We start from the raw sequence: 12,786 nt of genomic DNA, 5'->3' as shown, positions 1-12,786 counted from the left end.
TCCTATTGAGCCACTTTGATTCCCACAATTGTTGTTGTTAAGCGTTGTCGAGTTGGCTCCTAGTCATAGTTACCCTGTGTGGGGTTTCCAAGGAGCAGCTGATGGGTTTGAAATGCTAACCTTGTGGTTCACAGTCCAATGCTGATTCTACAGCACCCCCCAAAAATTGGAAATTTCTCTTAGAAAATTTAGTATTGCTTGGAAAGAGTTAGTTGTTAAGAACTCTTGAGTTCCTCTCCCAGTTCTTATCCCTATTTAGTAATTTTACAGAAGTCAGTTTCCTAATCTGCAGATAGTCTGTCCTGCCCTTCTCTTGAATTTACTGCTAGGATGATCCATGAACCATTAAGCACTCTCCCATTGTTGTACTTAGAGAGTAATTTGGATGAAGTAATTGCTTTCTTAGTTTTGATGAACATAATGGCATAGCCGAATATATTAGGCTTGTAAAGTTGAATGTAAACACTTGTGAAATTTCTCTAAAGAAATCCTTTGTTTGCACAGACATTTGTGACCCATGCCTATGCCAGTGGGAACCATCTAAAGCCTGCAGAGGCCTTTGCTTCCCTGTCTCTCTTTCATATCCTGGTCACACCTCTGTTCCTGCTCTCCACGGTGGTCAGATTTGCAGTCAAAGCCATCATAAGGTACGTACTTAGCAAATGTCGGGAACTCTTTGTTTGATTGTGGAAGTAATATATGCTCATGGTTGTGTTGTTGTTGTTAAAAGTCAGTTCCGACTCATAATGACCCTGGGCAAGGTTTCTGAGGAGCGAGCGGCAGGAGAGTTTGAACCACAGGCCCTGTGGTTCAGACCAACCTTGTGGCCCAGTGCTTTATCCCACAGCACCACATGGTAGTTAAGTTTGAAAAAGTATAAAAAAAGAGCATTAAAATCACTGCAAAGAGACAACTATTATTCAATTTTTGGTATGCTACTTTTCAGTCTTACTTTATATCATATAAAGTACAATTATTTTAATATAAACCTGTTGAATTATAGTTTTTGACTCATTTCACTTAAGTTTTTTCATTTTATCCTTATTAAAATTTCATAATTCATAATGTTTAAAGGTTTTATGATATTTTAATAGAAGTACTCTAATTTATTTACTGATTCCCTTTTCATTGAACATTTAGGATGTTGCACTTTTCTAATTCATATAAATAACAATGAGGAAAACACCTTTGTTTGCCTTTGACTTTTTCTGTGATTATTTTCTTAGGAGAGATTTCTAGAATTGAGGTGCTAATAGTTTTAATAGTGTGCACATCCTTGAAATCCTTGATGAATATGGCTATATTTCTTTCCATTTAAGTTGAGATGTTCACATTTTAAAGATTTTTTTTACAAATATGGACATAATGTTTTCCACTGCAGATGTGTTGGTTTGTACATGCACTCACAGTGATGGAGAGTGTGACATTAGTACATATTTGTGTTGTTGTTGTTAAGTGCTATCGAGTCAGTTCCAACCCATAGCAATCCTGTATAGGGTTTCTGAGGAGCGGCTGGTGAATTTAAATCACTGACCTTACAGTTCAGTCCAACGTTGCAGTTGAACGCTTATCCTACAGTGCCACACCAGGACTTCAACACATATTTACTGCGTACTTTTAGTTTGATCTGGCAAAAGTAAACATCCCAGACTTATCATCTCTGAAAATGGAAAGACATGAAAAACCGCTCAGGATTTTTCTCCTTTAAAATATACCTCTATAGTATTTTTGGAGACCTTTTGCAGTACTGTAGGATAAGCACTGGACTGCTTAACCAAAAGGTCAGCAGTTTAAACCCACCAGCTGCTCCTCAGAAATCCTATACAGAGTCAATATGTGTCAGAACTGACTTGATGGCACTTAACAGCAATAATATTTTCAACCAACTTTGTCACAGACTTATAATTTCCCACAATGTGAATATTAGAAAAAGAGAAGTAATATGATAATGACCATTGCTTCACCCTTTTCATTTGTATTATATACAAAGTACCCTAAACCTACCAAGCTGCATTGTTCTACGCTGTGTCTGCTAGTCTGTATCATCACTTATATTCTTATAAACAATGCAGTCTCAGAGTACTAGTTTGCTTTTAGCTGTAAGATCACATACAACTTTTAAATAAGCAGCCAATATCATATTTATATATTTCCTTTGAAAGGAATACCAAGGTACTCTTATACTGAAGGAAAATTGGAAAATTGAAATCTTAAATATGTAAAGTGTGGTGCTGCCATTGGCAGCAATGAAGAACATCTCTAATAAGGTCCTTCAAAATGATACCACTTTTATTACTGAGGAAAACTAGTATTTAATATTCAGAATGCCTGGATCTCCAGTTTTAGGCAAGAGTTTATATTGGTTTAAAATAACTACTATGGTAGAGTCAATTCTAACTCATGAAGACCCCATGCGCAGCAGAGCATAACTGTGCTCCATAGGGTTTTAAATGCTGATTTTACCAGGCCTTTCTTCCCAGTCTTTGGGTGGACTCCAACTTCCAATCTTTTGGTTAGCAGTCTAATATGTTATCCATTTGTGCCCTCCAGGGACTCATATACAATTTGACTTAACAATGATTCCATACTCAATAACATTAAGTGCTTATAGATTATTGTATTATAAACCAAGTTCTCATCAGACACATTAGTAACATGATGGTTTCAATCTCATTCTTTAAAATAAGCCATTAGAAACGGAATTTAGAGCTGTTACTGTTTAAAGCTGAGACTCTGGCCTCGCTTCCATTTCTTATTGTTCTGCCTTCTGAGGTACTTGTACAGATCACTGACTGACTTTTATAGCACCACTTCCAAATTAGGCAGTGCTCTGGAAGGGAAGCTACTTCAAACAATAAAATTGATAAACGGCCAGAGTCTGCTCTTTTGGTTCTTATTTTCATTTTCTCCATTTAACAGCTGCCCCTTACATGGTTGCACTTTTAATTGGAACTTGACTTTGTAGTGCAAATGGAGATGGACAGCAGTTGATAACATATTAAGGAGAAATTCACTAAAATCAGATGACTAAACATCAAAGCTTTAGGAGATGATTTGAAAACAAACAAAAATATCTAGGGATCCCACCCCCAAATCCATAGGCATGCAGCTCTGTTGTAGCAAATCCTAGTACAGCTAGCTGAGGGTAGAGAATATTCCCTTCACAGCATTCTCCCTTCCATGCATCCCAGGGCAAAGACACTTGCCAATTTGATAGACGGTCTTCAGGCTTTGGCTCCAGATATCCCAAGCCATGTATACTAAACAGAATCTGTTATAAAAATGTTCTTCTCTAAAATGAGTTTTGGTGGTTGATTTTGGGGTGCCAGAGATGGCTGGTCAACACAGTAGGTCAAGTCTTTTCTCACCCCCTGCTGTGCACTGGTTCTGGGAACCCAAGTGAACATTTTCCCAGTGTTAACTGGACTCAACATTTCTTCTGTGCCTGGAAACCCATGATGTGTCATTGATGCCAGCTGGCCCACAGCTAGTTCAGCAGCCTGTTTATAATTGGAGACTTTGGTCACATTTTTTGATAGCTCCTGTTCAGGGATGTGGAAGTTATAAGTGCTTTGCTACACTCTTAGATACATTCAGAAATTTGGTGAATTAGAATAGGGTGGGGAAAGCTCCCAAGCATGTTTTATACTAGTGCATGTAAGAGACTTTTAAACTTCTCTGCTGTAGGAAAATTCTATGACATGTAAAATTCTCTGATACAGAAAAGTCTATGCTTTCTTTGATAAATGTTTAGTTTGTTAGCAAAACTTTTTTTATTCATGGTGCCCAGTGGTGGGGCTACATCTATAAACAATGAAATGGAAGAAAGAGACAGGTATGATTCAGTTTGTTTCCTCACTTCCCCAGTGGCCTTCACCATCTAAGTGTTCTGGATTATTTAGAATAAAGTGATGCAGTTTGCACTTGCAAAGAAGGAAAAAGAGGTGAAGAGAGGTCACTATTATCTGAAAATAGTAAAATACTTGAAGTAAGAGTGATTTTTCAGGATGCTTGTCTCACTTTTCTACTTTATTTGTAAGGAAATAATTTATGTGTTTTGCTTTTCTGGAGGAGAATGTAAAATAATCTCCAGTTGATACGTAGTATCCTTTATAAATAATCTCCAGTTGATACGTAGTATCCTTTATAAATAATCTCCAGTTGATACATAGTATCCTTTATAAATAATCTGAGTTTAGGTTTCTGGTATTTGATATATAATTCAGTATCTATGTCCAAAGTTATTTCTTGCCAAGGGAAGATGTAGAAAAAAGTAAAGTCCTTGCTTTGTTGGAAAACTACTTTGTATCCTTCTTCTCATCTACTTCCCAAAGGAATGTGTGCTTGGCTAGTAGACTGCATTCACCTTCAATCAAATGAATTGTTACTGATATTTATCATAAAGCATGCATACCCTTTGGCCTGGCCCTTGTGTTTTGGTTTATAAAATTTCTTATTTCCTACAAGAAAAAATATATAACTGCCAACAATAAAATCAATTATTCCCAATCAATGCAATGCTTCTCCAAGGTTCTCCAGCTGTGTCCAAACACCCAGAGTGAAATTTGAGAAATGAAAATCTGACACGTACAACTAAAATCTTGAAATTTTGTGAATTATCTAAACAGATGGGAAATTAGTAAAATATTGAGCTATAAAAATGGTGGAGGTAGGGTAGCAAATTGCTTGGTGTCAAATGGACCTGCTTTCAAATCTTGACACTGTCCTGGGACTTACTGTTGTAACTCAGGCACATTGCTTAGTATCTCTACAACTCCGCGTCCTCAAGTATCAAAGGAGCAAAATACTGCTTTTGGTGGTTGAGAGAATTAAATGAAATAATACCTGAACAGTTTCTAGTCCATTATCTAAATATTTTTAGGTATTTTGTTAAAAAAACATCATTTACTAATTCATCATCATTTCAATAATCTCCATTTCATGCCTTACAGAGAGATCTTTAGGTCAACATTCATTCATTAACACATCAGTCCATTACCAGGAACTAAGGATTGCAAGAGGTTCCTGAGTGTTATAAATTGCTTGCCCTTGAGTATTTGCATAAAGGTTAGAGGTTTGAACCTACCCACTGGCAAGGCGGAAGAAAGTCTTGGCAAGCTGCTATGATAACGATTAAAGCCAAGAAATCCCCATATAACAGGGTCATTGTGAGTAGGAATTAACTTTACAGCAACAGGTTTTTGTTTTGTTTTGATTGCTTGATTTTTAAGGATTGAAAAAATAAAAAGCAGGATAAAATCCACAAGCGAACTTACAGTCTAGCTGGAAAGACCAGGAAAGGGAACTAATTACAGCCTATTGTATTAAGCTGTTTTAGCACTACACATGAAATACCATGAACCTATAGATGAAGATCAGAAGCTTATTAGGGCCAAGAGAAACAACCTACTCTGTGATAGTTTAAAAGAAGTTCCTTCATAGGATTTTAAAACTAAGTATGATTTAGCCAGTTGAGGGGAGCACAGTGGCTCCATAGGATAAGCACTGGACTGCGAACCATAAGACCCACAGTTTAAGCCTGCCAACTGTTTGGCAGGAGAAAGATGAGACTTTCTGCTCTTGCAAAGATTTAAAAGTCTCAGAAACCCTGTAGTAGGGCACTATGAGTTTGACCCGATACAGGGCACTTAACAACATCAAGCTAGTAGAATAAAGAGAGGAAGCATGTTCTAAAAAGGGGCGAGATTTACAAGAAGCAAAAATTAGATGAAAGAGAATTGAAGGTAGCTGAGTGTGCTTGGAGAGACGTCCCTTTGCGATGCTTATGGTTGCTAATGAAAGGGTTGGATGTTTGAATTAACTCAGAGGCACCTCAGAGGAAAGACTCAGAGCCACTAAAACTCCTTTTGAGCATAGCTCTAGATGACACACAGGAGGTTACCATGAGTTAAAGTCAGGTTATGATTGGAGAATAGATTTAGATGTGGAGAGTGGCAGATGATAAAGCTGGAATGTAAAATCCTGATCACTTGTAGAAGATGTTCAGGATGCTGAAAAGCAAAGGGATTCCATTCATTATTTTAAGCAGAGGATTGTTCCATGAATGTGTTTCACATTTTAAAGATACACCATGGGTTTGTTGTTGTGATTAAGTGTTGTTGAGTCAGTTCTGACTTTCAGTGACTCTGTTTAGGGTTTCCGAGGATGTACATCTTTGTCAGAGTAGAAAGTCTCATGTTTTTCTCATGTAGTGACTAGCAGGCTCAAACCTTTTACCTCGTGGATCGCAGTCCAGTGCTTATCCTACAAAGCCACCACTCTCCCTACAATCATGGGTGTTGCTGCTGTTAGGTGCAATCAAGTCACTTCCGACTCATAGTGGCCTGTAGAGAGTTTCTGAGAAGCAGTTGGTGAGATTGAGCCACCGACCTTGTGGTTCAAACCAACCTTGTAGTTCAGCACATTAAGCCACACCGCCACCCAGGACTCCACAACCATGGCAGGGTTAGTCAGGAATAGTGGATTTTTCATGATCATTTTGCCTCTGTTGTCATAAAGAACCTTGTATGAATAGGAACTACTCATTCTATTACCCATTTATTGGGTCATTAGACATTTTTGTGAAGGAATTATTATGTTGTAGTTTAGGCATTGAGCTAGAGATGAAAGTCTTTGCTCTTAAGGAGCCCAGCGTCTACTGGGAGAGATAAATATATAATCAGCATTTAGTAACAACAACAAAAATGAAAACACGACAAAGTAACAGTACAGGCAGGGCTTTCAAACAGTGAGCCTAGAATGATTGGGACTGGGAGGGAAGAAAAAAGAGATTCAAAGAAGGGTTAGTGCTGGGCTCCACTGATATTCATTATAATTGGAATCCCTAAGGGGGCTGCTATAAAGAAGTGAGACTCCCCTTCCCCTCTCTCCTCGCACCAATTATGTTCAAGGATCATAGCTTCTTGATGCTCAGGGAGAATGGTTTTCCTTTATTCCATAAAAACTTCAATAAGATTTGTGTGAAATGGAGAATTGAACCAACTGCCTTTGCTTAAATGTCTGAATCATTGGTTTATTCCTTCTTTGATTTATTGTATAAGTATTCATTAAGCAATGTGTGTCAGGTACTTTGGGATCTAGAGTTATAAAGGCAAATGAGCCTGGCACCTGAATTTACCTTTGTGAGCAAAGATGTAGTACGTGATTTCTTAAAATTTACTCCTTTATTGTAATTGTTGCAATGAAACTATGCTGTAAAGCTGATGTTCTCCAGTATAAGCTATCACTCAGTCCACAATAAAAAAAACCCAAAAAACATATATATATATATATAAAATAATAATCGCTTTAAAAAAATTTACTCCTTTGATTTATACAACTATGTTCCATGAAATCACATCTCTTCCAAGCGTAAGAAGGAAGAAAAGAATGACAATTAAAATCCATGAAAGTGAGCAAGGAGTAACTGCCATTTAAGATGAATAAAACACCATTTTCATCAGGTTGTTTTTTTTTTTTAACCACGGTGTCTTTTAAATTTTTAATCTGGCTTTACTCACAGGTTTAGTGTCTTTCAAGTCTTTGAGACTAACCAAAAGTGTATAAACCAAAGTCCTTCCTAAACAAACATCTCCTCAGTTGTTTTCAGTTGCCACCTTGAGAATCCAAATCATAGACATGTGACAGAGTAAAATTGCCTATAATCATTATAGAAGCAAATCATAAGTCTTTCTTCCAGTTACCAATAAATACAATTTGGCTGTAATAATCAGATTGCCCAAAAAGGATCCCTGGTGGCCCTGTAGGATATATTCTAGACTACTAACTTCAAGGTTGGCAGATCAAACCCACCAGCAGCTCTATGGGAAAAGATGAGGCTTTCTGCTCCCATAAAGATTTACAGCCTAGGGAACCTTATATAGTATCACAATGAATCAGAATCAACTTGATGGTTCTGGTTTTGATAATCAGACTCCCCTAGTGGATTTTGCCTACTTTTGTTGTTGTTGTTGTTGCTAAGTGCCGTCAAGTCAATTCTGACCCATAGCAACCCTTGTATAGGGTTTCCAAGGAGCAGCTGGTGAGCTTGTACTGCCAACCTTGCAGTTCAAATGACTTTGCAGTCTGGTGAATTAACCCACAGTGCCACACCAGGACTCCTTGCCTACCTTTAGGTTTCTGAAAAAGGGAAGCACTCATGAAAAACCAAAGGGCTTAACAATCATGGACAACAGATTGAGTTAAATTTACTTTTCTTCATTTTGTTAATCTTTCACAAAGACAGGCTATGCAGACCTACCTGGAGGCACTTAAATGGAATACAAGGTCAAATTAAATTAAAAGGAAAAAAGACAATTTTTATTTCTAATATGTATTTTCTAGGGTCCAGCTGTGGTGCTGTAGGTTAATGCACTGGACTATACAGTTGGTTTGAATTACAAGGTTGGTGATTCAGGCTTAGCAGCTGCTCCTCAGAAACCCTATACAGGTTTGTGTTGGGTCAGAACCAACTTGATGGCACTTAATAACATCAGCAACATAAAAAGCAATTGTTTCCTTGTAGTTGATGCTGCTTTCACAAGTTGGTTTGTCCACGTTCATCTTAGCATGCTGACAGGAACATTTCTTTCCCTTTCCAAGTTCACAGAATTGTCCTTTAGTGTATTATTTTATCTATGGGAAGATGTTCTCCAATCTTATTAATGAATTTTATTTCATTTATTTTTGCTCCTCACCCTATGATACTGTTTTAAGAAAATTACAATGGGAGACCTGGGTAGGCTCTCGAGCTTTTTGCTCAGTTTAGACCACCAAGTCCCTAGGTAGTACAAATGGTTTCCATACTTGGATGCCAACCGAAAGGTTGAAGGCTTGAGTATACCCAGCAATGCCTTGTAGGAAGGTCCTGCTTATCTACTTCTGAAAAAAGCATCCACTGAAAACTCTAAGGAACATAGTTTTCCTCTAAAATATGTTGTCACCATGGGTTGGAATCGACTTGATGGCAACTGGTGTTTTCTAAGATGTTGGCTGACTTTCTTATAGAACAGGATTTCTCAGGAGTAACACACTTATCAAACACCTATGAATCTTGTTAAACCATAAAAACAACAACAACAACAAACAAGCTCACTGTCAATGAGTCAAATCTGACTTATATCATCCCTAGATAGGGTTTCTGAGTAAATCGTTACCAGAGCAGGCAGGTGCATCTTTCTTCCTTGGAGCAGCTGGTACATTTGAACTGCCAACCTGGAGGTTAGCAGTCCAATATCTAACCCACAGTACCTCTTAAAATGCATATTTTGATTCAGTAGGTCAAGGCTCCTTAAAAATGCATATTTTGATTCAGTAGGTCAAGGCTGGTCAAATTCTCTGGTTTCTAAGCCTCCAGAGGATGTTGATGCTTCTGGTTCTTGCACGACACTTTGAGTAGCAAAACTCTAGAAGACTTTCTCCTTGCTAAATTGAGAAAATCTGTGTAATATATAGAAGAGTCCAGTGTGGCACTGTAGGCTAAGCACTGGACTGCTAACCACAAGGTGTACTGTTCAGACTCACCAGCTGCTCCTTGTAAACCCTGTACAGGGTTGCTATGAGTCAGAACCGACTTGGCATCACTTAACAACAAGCAGGGGTCAACTGACTAGGTTTTAATTCAAGCTCTGGTATAGTGGTTACGAATCAGGTTGTGAACCTCAAGGTGAACATCTGTGCTTTATATGCTAACTGGTTTTTAGGCAGGCCACTTAGCCTCTCTGTCCCTTGTTATTGTTGTTGAGTACCATGGAGTCAGTTCCCACTCATAGTGACCCTACAAAGGGTTTCCGAGGCTGTGAATCTTTACTGGGGCAGACCGCCTCATCTTTCTCCTGCGGAACCGCTGGTAGTTTCTAACTGCCGACCTTGAGGTTAGCAGCCTGATTCTCATAGCCACTATGCTCTGTACCTTACTTCCTCTCAATGGCAAAATTAGAATAACAGGAGCACTTCCCTCATTGATATTTTTTCTAACCACTTGTTCCAAGTTCCCCTACATTATCCTTTCAAAGGAATACAATTGCAGAGAAGTTCCACTGAATTTAAGATGTCCAACTCATCCCAGTTTCCCTAGGATTTTCCTCTTTTTAGCACTGAAAGTTCTGTGTCCCAGGAACCCCTCCTGGGTAATTTAGATGCATAGTCACCCTAACTTAATTCCCAGTGATCTTGAGAAAGAAGAATGAGAATGGAAGGGTTGAAGCTTAATAGTTCTTTAGGTAGAATCATTTGAACTATATATATATATTTGTTTTGTTTTTGTGTTTGTTGCTTTTATTTTTAACCTTTACTCTGTTTTTGTTCTTTTGCCCTGTACAGTGTTCAAAAGTTGAACGAGTTTCTTTTGAGTGATGAGATTGGTGATGACAGCTGGCGAACTGGCGAAAGTTCTCTAACTTTTGAGTCCTGTAAGAAACACACCGTAGTTGTAAGTGCTTCTTCTTGTTATGTAAGCTGTGAATACGAAGTCCTGATTCTGTGGGAGAAAATTGTCTGTCTTAGTTATCTAGTGTTGCAGTAACAGAAATACCACAATGAATGACTTAAGAAACAGAGATTTATTCTCTCACAGTTTGGGAGGGTAGAAGTTCAAATCCAGAGCACTAACTCTGGACAAAGGTCCTTGCCTCCTTTCAGTAGGCCCAACTTTCTTGGAGATCTCCGTTGTTACACTTGAGTCTATTGCTGCTGTCACTGTGCCAATCCATTCCACTGGGGATCTTCCTCTTTTTTGCTAACCCTCTACTTTACCAAGCATGATGTCCTTCTCTAAAGACTGGTCCCACCTGATAACATTTCTGAAGTATGAGAGACAAAGTCTGGCCATCTTGCTTCAAGGAGCATTCTGGCTGTACTTCCTCCAACACAGATATTGGCAGTCCATGGTACTTTTAATATTCTCCTCCAACACCATAACGTAGTGCTTACGAATCAGGCTGCTAACCTCAAGGTCTGCAGTTCGAAACTACCAGCTGTTCCATGGGAGAAAGATGAGGCTTTCTGCTCCTGTAAAGATTTGCAGCCTCGGAAACCCGGTGCAGTGTCACTATGAGTCGATACCTACTCCACAGTACTTAACAACAGCACCATAACTCAAATGCATCGATTTCCCCACAGTCTTCTTTATTAATTGTCCAACTTTCACATGCAAATGAATTTATTGAAAATACCATGGCCTGGGTCAGGCACAGCTTAGTCCTCAAACTGACATCTTTGCTCTTGAACACTTTAAAGAAGTCTTGTACAGTACATTTGCCTAATGCAATATATTGGTTTCTTGACTGCTGCTTCCATGAGTGTTTATAGTTGATCTGAGTAAAATGAAGTCTTTGACAACTATCTTAATGTTATTTATTGATTCAGTGGTGAGGAGTTTTGTTTTTTTTTCATTGAGCTGCAACCCATAGTGAAGGCTGAGATCTTTGATCTTCATCAAGAAGTATTTTAAGTCCTCTTTGCTTCCAGCAAGCAAGTTTGTATCATTTACATTTGGCAGGTTTAAAAATGAGGCTTCTGCCAACCCTGATGCCATATTCTGCTTCATATAATCCAGTTTCTCAGATTATTTGCTCACATACATATTGAGGGAAGTAATTATATTATATTAGAGCTCATCATGGAGAATTGCTGTCTTAACTGCTAAACCACTGACAACCCGGACCCAACCAAGTTGATGCAAAACTGTAACTATCACAGTGTAGCAATTTGTTTCCATGAACTGATACAATAATTATGTTCTGTCCTAGAAGGTTGCTGTGAGTTGCAATTGACTCAACAACACTAAATTTGATTTTTGATTTTGGAAGCTGTGAATAGGAGACAACCTTAACAGAATGCATGGTTTAATATGTGCAGTTAGAATATAAACTTTAAGCTTCATTTTTTCCCTATTTATTTGAAGTAAAATTGCCACTTGTTTTTACAACAAACTTTGTATGTCTAAAATCAATAAACAGAGGTGCCAGGTTTGTTATTATGTCATGAAGAATTATCCAAGAGGGTCAGCACATATTCAGTACATACATAGAAAACTGAGAGGTCCTTTCATCCAAGCTTCATATAAAACCAATACAAAGTAAACTTTGTCATCCTGTTGCTGTTAACTGTTGTCAAGTTAGTTCCAACTCATGACGACCCTGTATAGGGTTTCTGAGGAGTGGTTGGTTGATTTGAACTGCTAACCTTGTGGTTAGCGGACCTGTGCTTACTCTACAGTACCACATCAGGACTCCTTATTATCTTACTTGCAGCTATATTACACTTTTTAGTCTAAAAACTACTTTATAATGTATTACGGGGTCCTGGTGTGATACTGTAGAGTAAGCACTGGACTTTTAACTGCAAGATCAGCGGTTCAAACCCACCAGCTGCTCCTCAGAATTCCAATACATGGTTGCCATGAAGCAGAACCAATTCAAGGCACTTAACACATTACATTATATTACTTAATATTTGGGGGGGAGCATGGTGACTCCATACAATAAACTCTGGGCAGCAAACCACAAACTTCAAGGTTCAAGCCCACCAGCTGTTCTGAGGGAGAAAGATGAGACTTAAAGCCTCAGACCCTATGCAATTGCTATGAGTCAGATTTGACTCTAAGTCACTTAACAACAACAACTTAATGCTTTTATTTTCCAGATGAATATATTGAGTCTACAGGTTGTTTGGCTTCAATAAAATTGTCACATTTCTAAGTGATTTATAAGATATATAAGTCAGAGATACAATCTGAGTCTTCTAACTTCTGGACTGGGTGATTCGTTCATATCACAAGTATTTACC

At 38.2% G+C, this 12,786-nt stretch overlaps 1 protein-coding gene across 2 annotated transcripts in view; it reads left to right on the top strand.

Annotated features, from left to right (window-relative positions):
• ABCC9 (ATP-binding cassette, sub-family C (CFTR/MRP), member 9) overlaps nt 1–12,786 on the top strand; it is a 157,402-nt gene that overhangs the window by 47,626 nt on the left and 96,990 nt on the right. For both annotated transcript variants that reach the window (XM_006866936.1, XM_006866937.1), the window contains exons 12-13: nt 505–647; nt 10,321–10,429. In XM_006866936.1, coding sequence (XP_006866998.1) covers nt 505–647; nt 10,321–10,429 — 252 coding nt within the window. The remainder of the gene's footprint in view (nt 1–504; nt 648–10,320; nt 10,430–12,786) is intronic.

The sequence above is a fragment of the Chrysochloris asiatica genome, unplaced genomic scaffold, assembly GCF_000296735.1.
Source record: "Chrysochloris asiatica unplaced genomic scaffold, ChrAsi1.0 scaffold00098, whole genome shotgun sequence".
Lineage (NCBI taxonomy): Eukaryota > Metazoa > Chordata > Mammalia > Afrosoricida > Chrysochloridae > Chrysochloris > Chrysochloris asiatica.
This window is presented reverse-complemented; position numbering and strand designations above follow the sequence as displayed.